The sequence below is a fragment of the Canis lupus genome, chromosome 11 (assembly GCF_048164855.1).
Source record: "Canis lupus baileyi chromosome 11, mCanLup2.hap1, whole genome shotgun sequence".
Classification (NCBI taxonomy): Eukaryota; Metazoa; Chordata; class Mammalia; order Carnivora; family Canidae; genus Canis; species Canis lupus.
The window spans coordinates 41,043,084-41,064,273 of record NC_132848.1 but is presented as its reverse complement, the minus strand read 5'-3'; the positions used below and the strand labels follow the sequence as shown (position 1 = coordinate 41,064,273).

At 37.9% G+C, this 21,190-nt stretch overlaps 1 protein-coding gene across 1 annotated transcript in view; it reads left to right on the top strand.

Annotated features, from left to right (window-relative positions):
- MRPS9 (mitochondrial ribosomal protein S9) overlaps positions 1-21,190 on the top strand; it is a 62,558-nt gene that overhangs the window by 24,381 nt on the left and 16,987 nt on the right. Inside the window, exons 3-5 of the mRNA XM_072844395.1 lie at positions 8,943-9,005; positions 9,096-9,126; positions 18,086-18,165. Of these exons, the coding sequence (XP_072700496.1) occupies positions 8,943-9,005; positions 9,096-9,126; positions 18,086-18,165 (174 nt within the window). The remainder of the gene's footprint in view (positions 1-8,942; positions 9,006-9,095; positions 9,127-18,085; positions 18,166-21,190) is intronic.

Sequence of the window (21,190 nt, the reverse complement as noted above, 5' to 3'; positions counted from 1 at the left end):
CTTTAGAAGTATAAGTAATATCATTTTGCAATTTCATTTTTAAAATTGCTTTCATTGAAACAATTCAAAATCCCTGAAGAATTGGGCTTTGAAAACAGTTCAGAAATACACTGTAGGAATAAATAGAAATTTAGAAGGTAGAAAACGGTTGCTTTTATCTGAGTGAAACAACAGGTTTACTAAAACAAGTTCAGTTATTTGGTTATTCAATTATAGAAGAGCAAAAGATTCATGACTTGTGTGTATATATAAATATGTGTGTGAGTGTGTGTACACATACATACATATACATATTTATGTATGTATATTACATGGGGGTAGGAACCAGAATTGAAAAAGTGAAAATATTCTAGGCTAATAGCAATAGCATTAAACCTTAGTTTGTATACTATTTCTTGTGAAAATTTCGGTCATACAGAAAAGGAGAAATAATTAGATAATGTATACCCTATGACCATCACCTAGTTTAAATAGCATTTTGCTATATTTGCTTCCCCTGTGTATTTTATTTATTTATTTTTTTAATTTTTATTTATTTATGATAGTCACACAGAGAGAGAGAGAGAGAGAGGCAGAGACATAGGCAGAGGGAGAAGCAGGTTCCCTATACCGGGAGCCCGATGTGGGATTTGATCCTGGGTCTCCAGGATCGTGCCCTGGGCCAAAGGCAGGCGCTAAACCGCTGCTCCACCCAGGGATCCCCCCCTGTGTATTTTATAGCTGAACTATTTTCTTTTTTTTTTTTTAAGGGTTTTTATATATTTATTTATTTGAGAAAGAGCGTGAGAGAGAGCATGAGTGGGATGGGGAAGGGAGAGGGAGAAGCAGACTCCCTGCTGAGCAGGAAGCCTGACCTGGGCTTGATCCCAGGACCTGGAGATCATGACCTGAGCCTAACTGACTGAGCCACCCAGACACCTCTGAACTATTTTCTTTTAAAATCTGCCTTCAGTCAGGTCATGATCCCAGAGTCCTGGGATGGAGCCCCATGTCCGGTTCCCTGCTCAGTGTCGAGCCTGCTTCTCCCTCTCCTTCTGCTGCTCCCCCTGCTTGTGTGTGCGTGTGCGCATGCTCTCTCTCTCTCTCTCTCTCTTCCCCCCCCCGTCAAATAAATAAATAAATCTTTAAAAAATAAAATCAGTTACAAATGTTATGACACTTTATCCCTTTATACTTGAGTATATATTTCCAAAAAAATCAGGATATTTTCCCATATAACCACAATACCATTATCACATTTAACAAAATTAATTTGAATATAGTCTGTAGCAGGATATTGATCAGTATTTAAATTTTGCCAATTATTTATAAAGTGTTGTATTTTCTAGTTGAGTCACTCAAAGACTCTGCTGTCAATTTCCTTCTCCATTTATCCTTTGAGTACTGTATTCCTCTGCTACCTGTCTGTCCAGAAGCAGATGACCCCCCCTTCTGACATATCAGAAGGTCAGTAGGAGCCTAACATTATGTCACAGTGCCTACATCATTCACCTCACATTATCTTATCACGTAGGCATTTTATCATCTCATACTGTCACAAAATATGAGTACAGTACAATCAGGTATTTTGAGAGACCATATTTGCATAACTTTTATTACAGTATATTTTATTTTTAATTGTTTTGTTTTTTTTTAATTTTAAAAATTGTTTTTTAATTGTTTTATTGTTAATCTCCTACTGTATCTAATTTATAAATTAGACTTTATCATAGGCATGTGTGTATAGGAAAAAGTGTAGTACATATATAAGGGTCAGTACTGTTTGCGGCTTTAGGCTGCTGAGGGTCTTGGAATGTATCTCCTATGAATGAGACGGACTGTGGTATCTGCCAATATTCTCCATCTAGGGTGGGAAAACGGTGACTAAGAAACCAAGGCCCTTTGCCTTCCAGAGCACCCTCTGCATGTGACCAAGCTAAGATCCAAAAACTTGGTAACCGGCCTGGGAGGAAGAACAGTGAGAAGGCAAAAGCAAGTTATCTGAGGAGCAGCTTTGAACGTGCTCTTAGGATACTTCAGTGGGGGATACCTGGGTGGCGCAGCAGTTTAGTGCCTGCCTTTGGCCCAGGGCGCGATCCTGGAGACCGGGGATCGAATCCCACGTCGGGCTCCCGGTGCATGGAGCCTGCTTCTCCCTCTGCCTATGTCTCTGCCTCTCTCTCTCTCTCTCTCTCTCTCTGTGTGTGTGTGTGTGACTATCATAAATAAAAAAATAAATAAAAAATTAAAAAAGAATTCTATTTAAAAAAAAAAAAAGGATACTTCAGTGGAATAGCCGTAAGACAGTTGACAGTTGGGAATGGTTTGGAAACTACAGAAATAGATTTAGCCTATCTCAGTTCGCTCTAGAGAATCAGAGATGGCACTCTGAGGGAACTAGCATTTCAGGGAGAAGCAGAGATGTGTTTACAAGAGACCAGGGAAGGGCAGCCCCGGTGGCGCGGCGGTTTAGCGCCGCCTGCAGCCCAGAGTGTGATCCTGAAGACCCAGGATCAAGTCCCACGTCGGGCTCCTTGCATGGAGCCTGCTTCTTCTCCCTCTGCCTGTGTCTCTGCCTCTCTCTCTCTCTCTCTCTCTCTCTCTCTCTGTGGGTGTGTCTCTCATGAATAAATAAGTAAAATCTTAAAAAAAAATACTATCTCTTAAAAACAAAAACAAACAAACAAACAAAAAAACGAGACCAGGGAAGAACTTGGAGAGAGGTAGGAGGGGAACATGGCTGGAAGTGAGGCAAAGACTGAAGCCTCCTATGGAAGAGACCTGGCTGTCAGTCATGAGATTCGGAAGGAAGTCTTGGTGAGCCAAAATTGCAGGATCAGAATTCTTGTGAGGCCAAATTGAAATCTGTGGGTGAAAGAATTGAGGTAGTTGAGGAAGTGAGTGTGTCCTTCTAAGAACGGAAATAAGAATGGAAATTAAGGGTGGCTTATTGGCCTGGATGACATGAGGAGTCTTGTGTAGGTGGCTCACAAATAGGGCAGGAATTCGTATGTAAAGGAAAGGTGAGCATCAGCCTTTGTGGTTGCTGCAAGAAGTATGGAAATTCAAGCCAGGAAGGACGAGGGAGAGAATAGACTGGCCAAATGGTGTGGGTCTGGAGACACCTAAGACCTCTGTCTCTCCAGTTTGTTTGAGGTGATAGGGCGCAGGCAAGTCTGGAGATTGCCCCAGTAGGTATAGACAAAGAGGGGAAATCACAGAGCCCCCAGGAAGTTAGGAGAGATCCCTCAGGAGGGCTGGTATTTGATCTAGGTCTCAGAAGACAATATGTTTAATGGAGAAATGGAACAATGGTATTGTAGGCAAAGAAAACAATGTAAAGGTAACCTTACTTGGCAAGAACTGCTAAGAAGAGCCAGATGAAAAATATTGTTGAGAAAAGTAAGTGACCACTTCCCTTAGTTCCTGCCATGTAACCTAGAAATAGTTCCAGCACAGGTCCTGGGTATATTTTACTAAGCAATATACACTGTGACAGTGACCCCCGTATTTGAGATTATGTGTGACTCTGTCTCCACTGCTAGAATGCGATCAGGAACTATATCTTCCTAAACTAGCAGAGTACCTAGAACTTCGGTGTGATGAGTATTTGTTGAGTAAAATTGATTCACGGTGAATGGTCACTGTTTTTTCCTTTGAGCACAGTTGGGCTTTCTCCTAATTTTATTGCTAAATAGCTGAATGTCCTTGATACCAGTGGAGAAGTAAATCTGTTTTCTGAGAGACTTAGGTTGGTTCCCTAACCTCAGCAGGGAAGAGCACATTCAGAAATCAAATATCAGAAGGTTCAAGTTCTAGCTTTGCCACTTTAAGTCTTAAAATACTGTGAGGAAGTATTTCACATAGAACATTTTTGTATAGCTAACATTTATCTAGTGCCTACTGGGTGCTGTACTTTTGCCAGTACCTTATTTAATCCCCACAACAACTAGATAAAGCTGATGTCCTTACAAGTTAGAATCACTGGGAATGGTGTTACCAGAGGATATTTTTATGGTTATAGGACATAGTAAGGGTCTTAGGTTATTTACACATTCACCACTCCCTCTGTTCTGAATTCTGAAGTGCAGTGAAAGTAAGGGTTTTACTGTGGTACAGCACATGATGCTGTGCCCAGAACACATCAGTGGGCTACTCAACTTCATCCTAACACTCAAAATTCTTTTCCTGTGAGTACTATTTTTTTCCAAACGATATTCACTGACTTGAGTTTTAACAACTATTAAAACAAGTTATACAGACCCAGAAAGCCAACAAAATTATTTTTTCATAAAATCCAGGTCTATTTGCCTCAGAACTTGTAAGAAATCTATTTAGAGTGCCCATAGGAGATAAATGGAAATAATAGGTTAGGTCTGCTGAACAGATGACAGACCACTCAGGAGTGTGACTTTCCTGTTTTGTATCTTCTCTTTGGTTGAAAACAGTAACCAGTGTATGACCAATAGAACACTGGAATTAGGAAGCATATTCCTCATAATCTGGTAGAAAAGATATAATACAGATTTTGAAAAAAAAAAAGTTTACCTTATGTGCTGTTTCTTCCTTTGTTCCTTTTTCTGCCATCCTTGGTTTTTCATTGTTTTTACTGAATTTGTGATTTGGTTATTTCTCTACCATGGTATCTTGCTCTGTGGTCCTTTTCCATAGTACTTAGTACAAAACTAATGTAGTTTGGTACAAATGTAATAATACTTGGTACAATATATAAGCGTAGTACATTGTATATGCCATATCAATAATTAGTAATAGAGTATATAGTGTGTAGTATAGTATAAAATAGTACAATACAGTATAGTTGGTTGTGTTATTATTCTCACTTAGGAGCGCCTGAGTGGCTCAGTTGGTTAAGCATCTGTCTTGTGTCTGGCTCAGATTTTGATCTCAGGGTCATCGTATTGAGTTCTGTGTCATGCTCAGTGCCAAGTTAGCTTGTCCCTCCCCTTCTTCCCGCCCCCCGCCCCAATTGCATGCCCTCTCTAAAATAAATAAATAAAATATAATCACTTAATATAGTGAGGAATTCTGAATTAGTAAATATCTGTTAATTTATTCTTAGCTGAAAAGTTTTGTTTTTGTTTTTGAGGCAGTGCTACTTTTCCGGATTCCTTTAGGAAATCAGGAAATTTCCAGCAAATTCTTTATTAACTTGTTTTTTATTTGTAAGACCTAGACAGCCTTTGCAATCGAGGCTTTATTTTCACGTTCTACCAGTTAACTTCCTGGTGACTTGTCTGCATCTTAGTTTTCATGAGAAATCTAACTGCAGGCTAGAATCCTTTACATTTTCACTACCCTCATGGACTCTCACCTAGGTTACTAGTAATTTTTATATTTGAAGATGAATGCCAGTGACAGCTTGAATGTGACTTGAAAGTTGGTTGCAGCTCTGTCCCCTATCCCCCATAACTCTGGCACGCTCACCTCAGGCTGCAGGTTGTACTTCAGTGTTCACGCTAATAGTCTTATGCAAGCCCTGGGGTCAGTAGCCTCTTGGCTACGATGTGTGACCAGCCTTGGGGCTACTGTGTCTGACTGTGGGAACCAGGCCTGATGTCCATCTGGTCCACAGGTGCTATAGGCTCATGGTGGCCCTGCTGAGACAGGTTAGGTTTGGAAAGATTTAAATGACTTTTTAATTTTTAACATTTTCCTCAGCTTTTTATTTTTCAAATTTCCAGAAGACTTGAATATTTTTCAAATTTCCAGAAGACTTGAATATTCAGTGAATACAAACACACACACATATATACATCTTTCACGTAGATTTGCCAGTTTTTAGCATTTTGCCACATTTCCCTTGTCTCTGTATATATAAAAGTTTGAGTGAGCCATTGAAAATGCACATAGCATAACACCTAACCCCTAAATAAACATATCAGCATGTACCCCTAAATACGTACATCCTTTATATCATTTTTCCACGATACCACTATTATATTTAATACAATTATAATAATTCTATAATGCCATGTATTATATAGTCTATACTTAAATTTCCTCAGTTTTCCCCAAGATGTCTCTATAGCTGGCTAGTTTTTTTGTAGAATCCAGACCACTTGTCTGGCTTCTGCAGTTGTCCACATTCTGGCTTTCTACTTGCTTCCTTGTGATTAGATCTAGAATGTATAAAGGGTAATACTTACATGATTCTGTATACTTCTTATTCCTTCATACCAGGAGGTACATAATGAGTTTGTCCCACTATTGATTGTATGTCTTATCCCTTATTTAATGTGGTGACCAGTAGACCTCTTCATTGTAAAAGGAACTTTTTCCTCTTGTAGCTAAGAAGATGACTTTGGCATCCACTACTGATGCTTTCCTGAAATTGGTGTTTACTTTGGAAGTTATAAAACAGTGATTTTTCTCCTTCTGCCATTCCTCCTTCTTTTATTAACGGGTATTATTTCATAAAGAGGTATTGTTTCATAAAGAGGCTTTCCTTTTCTCTTTGCCTCCTACCTCAGAACCCTGGAGAGTGAGAGAGAGTGTGTGTGTGTCTGTAGAGGCACATTCTTCAACATGTACATATTGAGTGTATTATAAGGCATTGCCGTTTTCTTTTTGATGTTCACATTGTCCCAAGTGTGGCCAGTGGGAGCTCCTTGAAGCAGGCTTCTCTGTCCTTTCATACACTTTCTTGCTTTCTGGCATGGGAAGGTGTCTCAGACTTATTTTGTACTTTCCCTGCCTTGGGCCTAGAATTAACCATTTTTCTAAGATACTCTGTTGCATATACTAGGAAATTGTATTTAGAAACCAAGATTTGGATGCTAGGGGCCACTCATTGCTCCTAGAGTTTCATTGCTTCTATGCTCCTTCAGGGGACAGAACTAAAAAGTATTATCGTTTAAATTGTAGGAATAATCCAGGGAATAGTATTTTTAAAAGATCACAAGTATGCATTGATTTGTCCAATTCAAATTTAACATTACATTTCTTCTTTTATATTTGTATCTCTTCTCCTACAGTAACATTTTGGTCACCGTGAAATTAATACATTCATTTACTTTATGGTATAATATACACAAAATGTTTCTGAATTTTAATATTAATTTTAACATTAATGTTACTGGCCATAAACCTTCCAAGTAAAGTTGAAGATTTTGCTGTTTTTCTTTTGTCATTAGAAATTAGGTTTATTTGTTTATATTAAATTTTAGAGTTTCTTTTGAAAATTTTAGTCTTTAATATGTACAACCTATTCGTGCTTCAAAGTTAAGCTGAATTAAAGGCATGCCCAGGGAAGCTTTACTCATCTCTGTGTCCCTCACCCTGCTGCCACACACTCCTTTATAAAGCATGACTTTTATTAGTTTCTACTGTACTTTCCCTTGTGGAAAGAAACCTGTGTATATTTTCCCCTATTCCTGTTTGTGTTTTCTTCCTTTTCTTACACCAAAGGTCACACTCTAAGTACATTTCCTTTGCATCTTGCTTTTATCAGTCTTTTTTAAAATGACTAGAGTGGGATGGATATGCCATCATTTATGCAACCAACCTTGTTGGGGAGGGGGGCGGTATTCTAAATTTTGTTATAAATCGGTGAATAACCTGTAATGATGTTGGTTTTGCCTGTGGGGATATAGGTTATATAAAGGAATATGCTATGTTTTCTTGTAGTTCTTGTTTGATTTGATTTCTGCTATTTAGCTGTCTGCCCCATCTGCAGGTTATTCTCCTGTACGTTGTTGGGCTTGCATCCACTTTTATCTTTTTCCAAGTGGCAATGAGTTGTCTCAACATCACTTCTTAAAAAGTCCACCTTTTCTCCCTCAGATAAGGAAGGCAGAGGAGTCCCTGTTTTTTTAAAAAATGTTCACAAAATTAGCACTCTGATGTTTGATCTAAGGGTTCCTTTAATGTCCGTTCTATTGCCCAAAGGCTGAATGGAAGAATGAGGTTGACCCAGAAACACAGATGGGCTCCCTAATAGAATTGATTTTATAAGCCCCAAGTTGTAGGTCCCTACTTTGAGCAGCGGAATCTGATCTAGCACATTTACTGTGTGGGAAGGCAGAAAGGCCTGTCCAAAGAGCAGCCTCTCTAAAGGAGCAGCACTGTGTTTACATGAACTACCAGTTCCTTCAGAGTTCAGATGTAGTGCTAATAAGATCCAAGGCCACAGACATCTCATCTGACACCATGCAAGGGAAATGAAAATGCATATGGTTTGCTTTTAATTGTGAGGAGCGTGTTGGAGAAGACGCTGTCATGGCTTACACGGTGGTTCTCAAGTTGGTGGCAGTACTAGGAGGTGAGGGGCTTTAGGCAATGTGTGGGGGCAAGATTTTTCACAGGCACTAGGATGTTCCTGGCATTGATTGTAGAGAAGGACCAGGGGTGTTAAGCACCCTGCAGTATAGGAGAAGGGGAAGGCTGCCTGCAACAGAGCTGTCACACTCAGAATGCCAATAGCATCCCCATTGAGAAATAGACATTTAAGAGAACTTGGTTGGAAAAATGTAGTTTAAAAACCTCTCACAACTTCCTAGGGAAGAGTTCAAAGAGCATCTAAAAACGTTAGGGCTGTCACGGTGGATGAGGCTTGGAGCCTGCTCTTCTCAGTATTCGGTCTTTGATATTTGCACTGCCAAAGAGAAGTTAGAAGGGGTGCTCTTGAGCACATTACTGTGGAGGTTGTATAGGAACACCTCCATTTGCTTTTAAAAAAGAGAGATTTGTGGTGTCATATTCATGTTTGAAACTGACACTTGGAAATTGTTAATAACCAGTTTAAGAGTTACAAATAATTTTTCTTTGGGGGGATGTATATGTGGTTATTTTATTACCCATTTAAAGGATTATAAGATGAGACAATGTATATGAAATTCTTAGTTTGATATCCTTAGTTTGATACTGAGTACTCAGTAACTGTTTGTCATAACATTAACTTGTGTTTATAACAGTCATTAATTAACCTTTGTGTATATTTTCAGAAAGCTATTGCTTACCTTTTTCCAAGTGGTTTGTTTGAGAAGCAAGCCAGGCCAATAATGAAGGTAGTTATCTTCATTAATATTTTTTAAAATTTCACTTAGATTTATAATATCTTACAGTAATTATCTAATGCACTGTAATTTATTTTACAGCATCCTGAACAGATTTTTCCAAAACAAAGAGGTGAGTTTGCTCAAGAATGAATGAACAGTTCTTTCTTTACTATAGTGTTACAGTGTTACATTACATATTAGCAGTTGCCCACAAAAGGTGGAGACATATTCCTGTATCTTGGCAGTTGTGAAGTCAGTCAGTGATATTTTATAACTAATAATAAATGACTGGAATTTACAAATTATTTCTTTTTAATTAAATAATACCATAATTAGATCAGGATAGAGTTTATGCCTGTACTATTAGACTGATTTATTTGCATTCTAACATGCCTTTTTTTTTTTTTTTTAATTTTTAAATTTTTTATTTTTTTATTTTTTTATTTTATGATAGTCACACAGAGAGAGAGAGAGAGGCAGAGACACAGGCCGAGGGAGAAGCAGGCTGCATGCACCGGGAGCCTGACATGGGATTCGATCCCGGGTCTCCAGGATCACGCCCTGGGCCAAAGGCAGGCGCCAAACCGCTGCGCCACCCAGGGATCCCCTAACATGCCTTTTTTGAGTTTGGTACAGATCTGCTGGAAACTGATTTGCCTTTTTTTATTTGAAAATTTAAAATTTTTGTTCATTTCGGAAGCATTTTCACTGAATATAGGTTCCTCCCCCCCCCCCCTTTTTTGGTCTTTCCTTTATTGATATAATTCCATTGTCTTTTGCCTCACACTGTTTCTAATGAGCAGGTAGCCATTGTTCTTGCATAGCCTTCTGTTTTCCTTGCTTCTTTTAAAATTTTCTCTTTGTCTCTTAAATGTGTAAAATTAAATTTTGACAGAAACATACAGCAGGCTTTAAGCTTTCAAGGAAATAATATATTTACTCTTTCCTAATTTACATTAAAAGCCTGTTAGCCAGTATGGACTGGTGGTAGTTGTCTGGTAATTTAAAAAGTACTAAAGCTAGGAGGTGGCCTGGGTGACTCAGTGGGTTAAGCATCCAACTCTTGATCTCAGTTCAGGTCTTAATCTCTGGGTCATGAGTTCAAGCCACTCATTGGGCTCCACACTGGGTGTCAAGCCTATTTTGAAAAACATTTTTTTTTTTTAGTACTAAAAAAAATTTTTTTAAAGTACTAAAGCTAGAAATTACTTCTTAAAAACATTCAGCATAAATTTATATATGTTCATCTTTTGCTACAATTGTAGAGGATTTTTTTTTTTTCTTTGAGTAGGTATCTGCTTTTTCCTATTTATTTTGCATACCCCTGCTGTCACTGAGGAATCATCAAAGTTTTTTTATTTTGGTTTCCTCACAGTGGAGCAAAGAACTTAAAGTTCCTAAGAGATCTGAGTGCAGAATGTTTCTGTATTTCTACAGATTTTTCCTCTAGCCACACTGAAGTGAAATAAACCTTTTTTTTTTTTTTAAGTAATTTGCCTTTCAGTTTTTAAAAAGCATTTAACCTAGTTTCATAGAAGCAAAAACTCTCTCTTCTGTTTCCACTCTTATTTCATCTGTTTATGTAATACTTAATTCATGTAATTATAGAAATAAGTACTATTGTAATAAACAGGTTTGAGAATTGACACAGCTGACTCTTAGTAAGCATGTAACTCAGCAGCAAAATGTGTGGATATCCTAGAGAAGATCATGGTAGCCACAGATACTCATTGTGCAGGCAGCATTACTCAGTATCTTTTAGAGCCGATTTGGTAGAGATTGATTAGAGAGCAGGTATTTCAATAAAAAAATGTATTTGTTTTTACATTGATATTTCTGCTAAGTCTGTGTTCAGAGCTAGGGATTATTTTTTTTTTTTTTTAAGATTTTATTTATTTATTTGAGAGAGAGTATGAGGAAGGGCAAAGAGGAGAGGGAGAAGCAGACACCCCGCTGAGTAGAGCGATTGATTGTGGGGCTCGATCTCAGGACCCTTGGACCATGACCCGAGCCGAAGGTAGATGTTTAACAGGCTGAGCCACATGGGCGTCCCCAGAGCTAGGCCTGCTTTCATTCTGCTGCTCCATTTCACTCTTTGAACTTTTATTTTGAATCTTGTTATAAAAATTAAGGGTCTTTTCATAACTGTATTGTGTTTTATATTTTCCTGAATTCTTTGACATAGTTGATTATAAACTATAATATCATTTCAGTTGATAGCTCTTGGGGAGATAATAAATGAAGGCTGTATTACAAGGGTATGTCACTTTAAAGATGCAGCTCAGGCTTATTGAAACAAAACTATATACAAGGCATAGAAACTTAAATTTAGTGGATTTCTGTAAATGTTATAACTGACTTTTAAAAAATTATTGTTAGTGGCTTCCCTATTTTTCAGCTTCACAGGCTCCTCATTTACATGTCTTCTCTTTGTGTATCTCTATCTACTAGTTGCATCTATTGTACATCTGCCCCTCTGAAACTATTTCTTTCAAATCATACCAGCTTCTTAGAAGTTTATTACTATCAGCTGGAATGTAACAACTGAAACTCCTAGACATCCCTGCAAAATGCTCCTGTTTTTTTGGAACTATGTTAGTATCGTAGGATTTTATTACATTGTAGTTAACTGTATTTAGACGGGATTCCTTTAGAATTAGCAAAATATTTTTTGCCACCTACCTACCAATTTTGTACTTTGTAAACATGTGACAAACTAATTTTCGTGTTAAGAAATATCAGTGAAATTTAGATTTGAATAGTTTATAATTGTTGTAAAGTGCTGTTACTTCCTTTCTTAAAAGATAGAAGCTTCCAGATTGAGTTAACATAAAAATCCTGCTCCATTGTTTAAGACAAGTGATAAAAATATCAGAAAAAACAAAGATATATACCAGATTGATGACACACACAAGGAATAGCACCTAACACTAGATGAAATAGAATTCGAGGAAGTTGAAGAGTGGTTTGATGAGACAAGAATGTTAATTTATATTAATGGAATCTAATATCTTTTAAATGGATTTGACGACCATGATGAGCCTTTTTGTACCATGCATTTAACATTGAGATGTTCATAGGAAAAGCTGTTAAATAAGGCTCTAAAGAATTTGAATAGGGCAGCCCAGGTGGTACCACTACCATTCCTTAAAAGTTCATTATGATTTTGGAATTAAGAAATTTACATTCTAAAATAGAATTTAATAAAATGGCTAGTTGGAGGATAAACATATAACTGTCAAATAATGGATAATGTTATACCCTTAAGTCATACAAAAATGCAGAGGACAAAGATCAATAAATTATCTATTTTAAAATTCAAATTCTCTTTGGGAAAAAGCATAAATTTAAAAAGCAACAGGGGCACAGTCAGTTAAGTATCCAACAAAGTAGGTTATTCATAAACGAAAATACAAGTAGTAAACATAGGAAATTATCAGATCAGAAACAGTGTTCTATTAAAATGACAGGTGGTCATTATCACTTATCAGATTAAAAATTGTAAATATTATATATCAGCAAAAATTTAGGGTAGCTAACTAAACCATCAGAGAATTCTACTATAGAGTAGTATACTGATGATCAAGAGAGGTAGTTCCAGGGGTGCCTGAGTGGCTTAGTCTTTTTTAAGTGTCTGACTCTTAATTTCAGTTTAGGCCATGATCTCAGAGTTTTGAGATCCAGCCTTGTGTTGGGCTCTGCACTGATACTGGAGCCTACTTAAGATTCTCCCTCTCCCTCTCCCTCTGCCCCTACTCCCTGCCCAGACTCATTGATGCTTGCTCACGTGTGCACCCTGTCTCTCTCACCTCTTGCTCTCCAAAAAAAAAGAAAGAAGTAGTTCTAGTTGTATTAGTACAGATAAGACACGCTGTTAGGTGAGAAAAGGAAGTGAAAATGGTGTAGTGTTGTCTTAGTCCATTCAAGCTACCATACACTGGGTGGTGTATAAACCCCAGAAATTTATTTTTCCTAGTCCTAGAGGCTGGAAAGTCCAAAATCAAGACACCAGGTGAGAGCCTGCTTCTTGGCTCATAGACCACTATCTTTCCCTGTGTCCTCACATGGTGAAGGGACCCAGGATCTCTGGGGTTCCTTCTGTGAAGTCACTCATCCTGTTTATGAGGGCTTTGCCCCTATGACCTGATCACCTCCCAGAGGCCCCACACCAAAATACCAGCACATCAGGGATTAGGTTCCAAAATGAATTTTGGGGGAGGGGAAAACAAATAATCTATAGGAAGTAAATACAGCCTAATACCATTTGTGTTTTTAAAAAACATGCAGACAGTCCTCTGTATTTCAGTAGATAGACATAGGTAAATGTACTGAAAGAGTTTAGAACAATAAACTTCAGCTTTGCCTCTGGCAAGTGAATTCTAATATTTAATCTTTATAAAAAGAGTGAGCAAAAGAAGCGTTCAGAGGGAAATTTATAGCATTGAATGTGTGTAGTAGAAAAGACTATCTGAAATCACTTATCTAAGCTTCCATCTTAGGAAACTAGACAAAGAAGAGCAAATTAAATCCAAAGGAAGTAGAAGAAAGAATTGATAAAAATTACAGCAAAAGTCAGTGAAGTTAAAAACAGGAAAGCAGTGGAGAAAATCAACAAAAGCTGGTTCTTTGATAATAGATTTTATATGTCAGTTTTATTTTATCAGTAAAATCGATGAGCCTCTAGTGTCCTACTTGAAAGAAAGGAGCAAGGACACAGATTACTAGTACCAGAAATGAAAGAGGGGATACCGCTGCAGATCCCAGAGACATTAAAAGGATAATCAAGGAATACTGTGAACAACTCTGTGCCTATAGATTTGATAACCTACGTGAAGTGGACCAATTCCTTGTAGATTAGATACAATCTGCCACAACTTACAGCAGAAATAGACAATTTGAATAGGCCTATATCAATTAAAGAAATTGAATCAATAATTAATAACCCAGAAGACCTTGGGTTTGGCCATGGCTTTTTATATACAACACCAAAGGAGAAGCTGGATTTCATTAAAATTAAAACTTTCTGCTGTGAGAAAGACACTGTCAAGAGAATGAAAAGACAAGCCACAGGTTGTAGAAAATATTTGGAAAAGGCATACCTGATAAAAGACTGTTATCCAAAATACACAAGGAACTCTTAAACTCAACAGTGAGAAAACCAGTGACCAATTTAAAAATTGGCCGAAGTTCTTATTAGATACCACAGAACGTGTATACATGGCAAACAAGCATATGAAAAGATGCTTCACATCAGGGAAATACCAATTAAAGCAACAGTGAGGTACCACTACACACCTATTAGAATGGCCAAAATCCACAACACTGATACCACCAAATTGTCCAAGGATGTTGATCAACAGGAGTTCTCATTCATCACTGATGGAAATGCAAAAATGCTACAAACACTTGGAAAGATAGTTTGGCGATTTCTAAACATACTCTTCCATACAATCCAGCATTTGTGTTCCTTGGTATTTATCCAGAGGGATTGAACTCTTAAATCCACACAGAAACCTGCAGACAGATGTTTATAGCAGCTCTGTTCATTATTGCCGAAACTTGGAAGTAACCAAGGTGTCCTTTGGCATATGAATGGGTAATTAAACTGTGGTATCAATAGACAGTGGAATATTCTTTAGCACTAGAAAGAAAGGTGCTATCAAGCCATGAGAAGACAGGGAAGAGACTTAAATGCAAATGACCAAGTGAAAGAAGCCAATCTGCAATGGGTACCTACCGTATGGTTCTAAGTATATGACATTCTGGAAAAGGCTAAACTATGGAAGCAGTGGAAACATTAGTGGTTGCCAGCGGTGAAGGGGAGTAGGTGGAACACAGAGAATTCTTTTTTTTTTTTTTTTTTTTTAAGATTTTATTTATTCATGAGAGACACAGAGGCAGAGACACAGGTAGAGGGAGAAGCAGGCTCTCTGTGAGGAGCCTGATGTGGTACTTCCCTGGTATCCAACCTGAGCTGAAGGCAGATGCTCAACCACTGAGCCACCCAGGCACTCCGAACACAGGATTCTTAGGGCTCTGAAACTACTCTGTGATATTATAGTGATGGATCCAAACCCACCGAGTATGCAGCACAAGTAAACCGTAATGTGAACTCTGGACTTAGAGTGATAATGATGTGCCAGAGTAGTTTCATCACTTATAACAAAAGTACCACAAGGGTAGGGGAGGTGGCTATGCATATGTGGGGGCAAAGATGGTATATAGGAAATCTCTACTTTACTCTCAACTCTGCTGTGAACTGTTAAAAAAGTCTGTTGAAAAAGTAGTGAAAGAAGGGTATATATTGTGTAATAAAGTTAATTTTATAGAAAATAATTAAATGAGGGCAGTGTCAAGAAAAACAAAAATACAGATAAAACTTATAAAAATATGCAAGAGTTTTATGTAGAAAATTACTTAAAGCTCACTTAAAGCTCATAAGTGAAACTCTAATAGCTAGAGAAAAGATTTCATGTTCCTCTAAGGAAAGATACTGCAAGGTTGCTTCTTTAAAAACTATTAATAACTGTAATAAATTTTTTATCAAAGTCCCGCTAGGACTTTTGGAAAAAACTTCTGCACTTTATTTGAGAGAGTAAATGTTCAAGAAGCAGCAAGACATTTTTTAAAGAGAAATAAGAATAATGTAGGAAACACCCTACCAGCTATCAAAATGCAGTAAAAATCTTATTTTAATCAAATGATGGCAGTGGTGCAGTATTCTGACAGACCAGTGGGTCAGATTAGAGTATTCAGCATCAGCATGTTTGTTTATGCCATATTTTGTGAATTCTGAGTTTTTTCAGTTTTAACATTTGACAACTGGATTCATTTTACAATTAATGTAAACTATAATGATCAACATTTTTTCCTTTGTATAAGATGCATGATGGGGCATCTTAAATCTGTAATATCTTAGATTGAATGAAATATTATGAAGTCAAGTATATACATACTCATACATCACTACATACTCACATACTCAGACGTGCAATGAGACCCAGCTCAACATCACCTCCCAAGTTTTAAGGTAGTCTCTTACCTGCAACCATGTTATTTGTCTAACTGCCTTAGCAATACAATGAAAATGAATTACATAGTGAAGTTATTTGGAAGATATACAGGATTTCATGAAGTCTATGAAAACGATGTTGGCAAGGTATTTATTTTTTTAAAAAAGATGTATTTATTTATTCATGAGAGAGAGAGAGGCAGAGACACAGGAGGTGGGAGAAGCAGGCTCCATGCCGGGAGCCCAACACGGGACTCGATCCCAGGACCCCAGGATCGCGCCCTGGGCCACAGGCAGGTACCAAACCGCTGAGCCACCCAGGGATCCCCTGAAGTATTTAATTCATCCATAGCCAATGGCATATAAGAATCTGGTTTCCTTTTTTAAGCAAAAATCCCTATCAAAATTGATTTTTCTTCGTAGTTTATTATGAAATTTTGGGCTTTGTTTTAAATATATTCACTTAAAGTGGCCTATGTGTAATGTCAGTTATCCTCAGAAGACAAAAATATCCTACTCACTGTACAGATGGTATTTCAACAGAAGAGCGTAGTGGAGCATCTGGGTGGTGCACTCTTAAGTGTCTGACTCTTGGTTTTGGTTCAGTTCGTGATCTTGGGTCATGAGATCAAGCCCCATGTGGAGTCGGCTTGAGATACTTTCTTCTCCCTTGGCCCTTCCCTCTGCTCATTCTTGCTCTTGTAATAATGATACAAGATAATGGGATAATGACTCTTTGCTGGACAAGGTAATTGATAACTTGGGTTTCTGCCTGATGAACATAGATTTCAGATAGGTGAAATTTCTGAACATGAAAAAAATTCAAATTCCAGAAGAAAATATAGAAAAATAGTTTTTAGAAAGCCCAAAGTCTTAAAGCATGCTCTCTCCATAGGAGTGGTGTTGTCCGGGAGAGGGCATAAATGAATCCATAGGAGGTGAGAAAAGTCTGAGCTGTTAGAATGTTTATGGACCTTCAAAGGGCCACTGTGTACATCAACAGATACACAGTATATGTGTGATATTAAAAGTTCTTGAGGAGGGAGGCAGTTAGGGAAAAGATGTCTAACAAGGCTCCTTAGTAGGGGTGATAGTGGAAATCAGCCAAGAGGACAATGACAGATTCTACAGTACACATATATTTTAAACTTCTTGATTATGAAAGACACTGTAAACCAAATTAAAAGGTGACACAGGATTTAAACACATTGAAGCTCTTGGTGTTTGTCCACCTGCCCAAAAGATAAAGTACCTTGTTCCTTTAAAAAAAAAAAAAAAAAAGAAGAAGAAGAAAGATGCTGTCTCTTAAACAAAAAAAAAAAAAAAGTAAATGACAGATTGAGAGAAAAGAGTTTTCAATTTCTGTAATTGACAGAGAAGTGTACTTTTAATGTATTGGAGTTTCCACAAATGGTTAACAGAAACAACTCGGTAGAAATAAGGGCAAAGGATGTGGAGTCAGGTTTGGTTTATTTACTACAGTGACTCCATTCCTGTTCATTTGGTGTTTATTAGATGTGAATGACCATCTGTATTTCAAAAGGAATTACACATAACACCTTGTGGGGGCCCCTTCTGTTTTAGACATTGAAACTCTCTGAGGTATGTCACCACAGAGTTGGAACAAACAATGTGGCATGGAAAAATCCATTTAGTTTTTTTCTTTGTTATATTATGCCTTTTCCTAATTTTCTGAATGTGTAACAACATTAACTCTATCAGTTTCCCTTTTTAAGAATATGAGACCGTGTTATATTTACAGCCAAACCTAATTTCTTTGTTCTAACAAGATGATTTTTGCTGTTTTATGTGTTTATTTAAAACAGGTTCTAGAAATTCTCATAATGAAATATATAGGAATATTTTATCAGGCATAAACATTGTTTTATGTTAATGATATGGAATATTAAATATTCTAAATATTTACATGTTAAACATGCTGACCTAAATATTAAAGCTGTTTTGTCATTTTAAAAGTTAATCAGAATTGTAGACATGTCTTTTAACTTCTGTTAAGTATAGCTATTTGGTCTCTGTATACATTTTTATTTTTTGTTTTCATCTGGCTTTTTATTAGCAATCCAATGGGGAGAAGATGGCCGTCCATTTCATTTTCTCTTTTATACTGGCAAACAGGCGTATTATTCATTAATGCATGTAAGTATATTATATCGATGATTAATAATATGAACTGTAAGCTAAGTGTACCAGACATTTTGCTCAGCTTCAGGATCACCTAGTATGTTTCATATTGAATGGAACTAAGACCTCTAGAGATAAGGCAGTATGTCAAAAGACTATTTTATTTGTTCATTTTTGCTGAAGGTAAATAAGCATCATAGAATTTATATCAGGATGGTTTGGCCTTAAAATGCTGCTACTTACAGATTGAGATCATTGTAGGAGATAGATGCCCCACTCAGTAATAATGCATGTGTGTGTATTGAAGGTAAGGCACGAAGCAGGAAAGGGGCGAGGATATGCTGCTGTCATGGGCTGTGAGGCATTTACCATGGAGAGAGTCAGATTGTCCTCTGTACTTTTTGTTTATTCATACACAGTTTTAGCTTTTCAGAAACGAATGCAGCCTTATGAGTCTAGAATCTGTGCCTCCGAAAGACCTAAGAAATGGTTTTATTACACTTTGACTTGCAACTGGGTTCAAGTGTCCTTGGGAACGGCTTTTATTTTGTTTCAGAGCTCTAAGTGTTTGATAGTGTGCAAATTTGGGGGTTCCCTCGGGTACTGTGAACAAAACGGCTAGATTGCTAATACCCAGTTTTTTACAACAGACCCCATTTTCCTTTAAGAACACGATGTCGGATTTTATTTCTTCATTACATGATTTTTGAAAGTTGCAAAAACATTCAGCAGGCTTTCCCCCTCCCCCTCCCCCCACGTCCTCAGTCAGCTTTCAGGTTGCCTGAATCCCAGGCACACATTCACTCGGCACTTTTAGAACTCTCTGGTGTTTATTTGTGCTCCACACACCCAAAGGACAAAATCCTCACTTGTCAGGTACATTTATTTCTTGGGGAAAAAAAAAAAAAAGAAAACCTTCTTTTCGCTTTTTGTTGACCTTGGGCAAATGAGCTTCTTGCCCTGGCAGAAATGAAATGAATGATAAATGTAGAGTGTGTCTTTGCTGACTAATGGAGCCGGGCTGGCTCTCCGCCGAGCTTCTCCGCAGCCCGAGGCTGCCCGAGGACCCCTGCTGTTCATTTAAATAGGTATGTCAAATCTGCCTCCCAATGCCGCCGGTTTGATCTGTGGTAATATTTGTGAAGGTTCCATATGGACTTGAGCCCCCTGCAGTGCTAAGAAATAATGTACAACGCTTCATGGTGCAGACGCAAATTTTCTCTGAAAAGGGATGCAGTGCTGCGTTTTAGCTGTCGGAGGGGATGATGGAGCTGACGCGCTAGGCCTGTCAACTTGTTACACGGATGGGTTGCACGCAGCGAAGCTGTGGAAAATCTGTGCCTTTTAACTTTTCTACTTAATCACGGTTGTAGCATTGCCTTTAGACTGTATGCTACATTAATTCTCTTCCTGCCTTCTGCCTTTCATCCCGAGTTTCACGGAAAAAAGTAAAGCATGCAGGTCTTGTAGAGGAGCCTTATCAAACAGCTGTCATCTGACAAGCCATTTGCATTTGTTTGGGCTGAAACTGAGCAACCCAAGGGCAAGATATTTTGTTGCATTCCATCATAATGAAGAAATTACACATTGTAGAAGAGGCCTAACTTCTATTTGGGTTGGTTTATGTGTTTTAGAAAGGTACTGCTAGAGAAACCAGTCGGTTTCTCAGTGGATAAAATACGACTGTACGCTGACTGAAATGTCAAATTACATCTGATTAATAAAGGTTTGGGGTTTTGTTTTGGTTTTCCTTTTTGAGTAATAGTTTCTGTTACGTAGAGCAGAATTCTTTGGGCTTTTCGATTTTAGTCAAACTCAGTAATTTAGGTCTGTTTATTTTGTTGGGAGTTTTGACTCCCCAAGCAGTATGGGGCTTAGCATTGGTTGTATTGCTCATCAGAACAGTTTACACGTATGAATTGTAGATCTTTTGGTTTACCTGGAGCATTTTAATTCAGATAATTAATAAAACCTTGTGTTTCCAAAACTACTTATGCCGATCACTTTAGTGTCCTGTCTGGCCAGTATTATTAATTAACAACTGCAGTCCTACCAGGCACATTTCCTAGGTCATGCAGGTGAACGTCCTCCTAGAGACTGTTACTTTGCAATAGCGTGTGACTAAATATCCACTGGTCACTTAACAGGCAATTTTGTAGGGAAGTCAGGCATTGGGTATAAAGAAAAAGAATAAAACTGGAAATTGCTTCGTGTGTTTGCTCACTCCTTTGTTCTGCATTCTCTTGGGATGAAGGGCGGATACCCTTCTGTTCTGTGGGAGGGTGATCGCCCCCTCCTACTGTCCCACTGCAGCAAGGAGTCAGCCCCCAAAGACTGTGGCAGGCCTCAAATGCTTAGAAATATATGTTTGTTGTTACCGTTTCTGACCATGTGAAGGGGTAAAAAGACCCTAAACCAAACTAGGTTTTTATCATTGGCCACCTGTAATTGTGTGAAGCATGGCAGTCATGAGCCAAGCTTTTTGACAAACAACTCACAGATCTAAAGCATGTGTGCAGTTTTGCCCAAGAGACCTTTCTGACATCAATTAACCTTCTTCTCTTCTGTAATAATGCCAATTCCTCTTTTTAGTATTTGGTCACTGTTTGTATAATAAGCTTATATATTACCTCACAGAAACTAATACAAGAGAGTCCTGATGTGGCTTGCAGTTAAGGATAACATACAGTGCTTTAGTGAACACTGGTTCCAATTGGCCTATCATCAGCCCATCCGGTCTTTGTGGAGAAGCATTTCAGGGGAGATGAGGACAAGAAGAAAGAAGCAATTTATTGTTCCTGCCCAGAGGTGAAGCATAATAGGAAAGCCTGAAGTGGAAGAAACGTGCTGATCCATGTTGTCTCAGACTTTGTAAATGTGTTACTTTCCAAAGGTTGTTACCACCTTCCTTGGAACTCCCTTTTTCCTGTGGATACAATGTATGTCTTCAGGTTTCTGGGAAAGTGAAAAAACCCACTTATTTTACACTGTAGTGAGTGAATATGGTGTGCATACATAATGTAAAAAGTATAGGATAGTG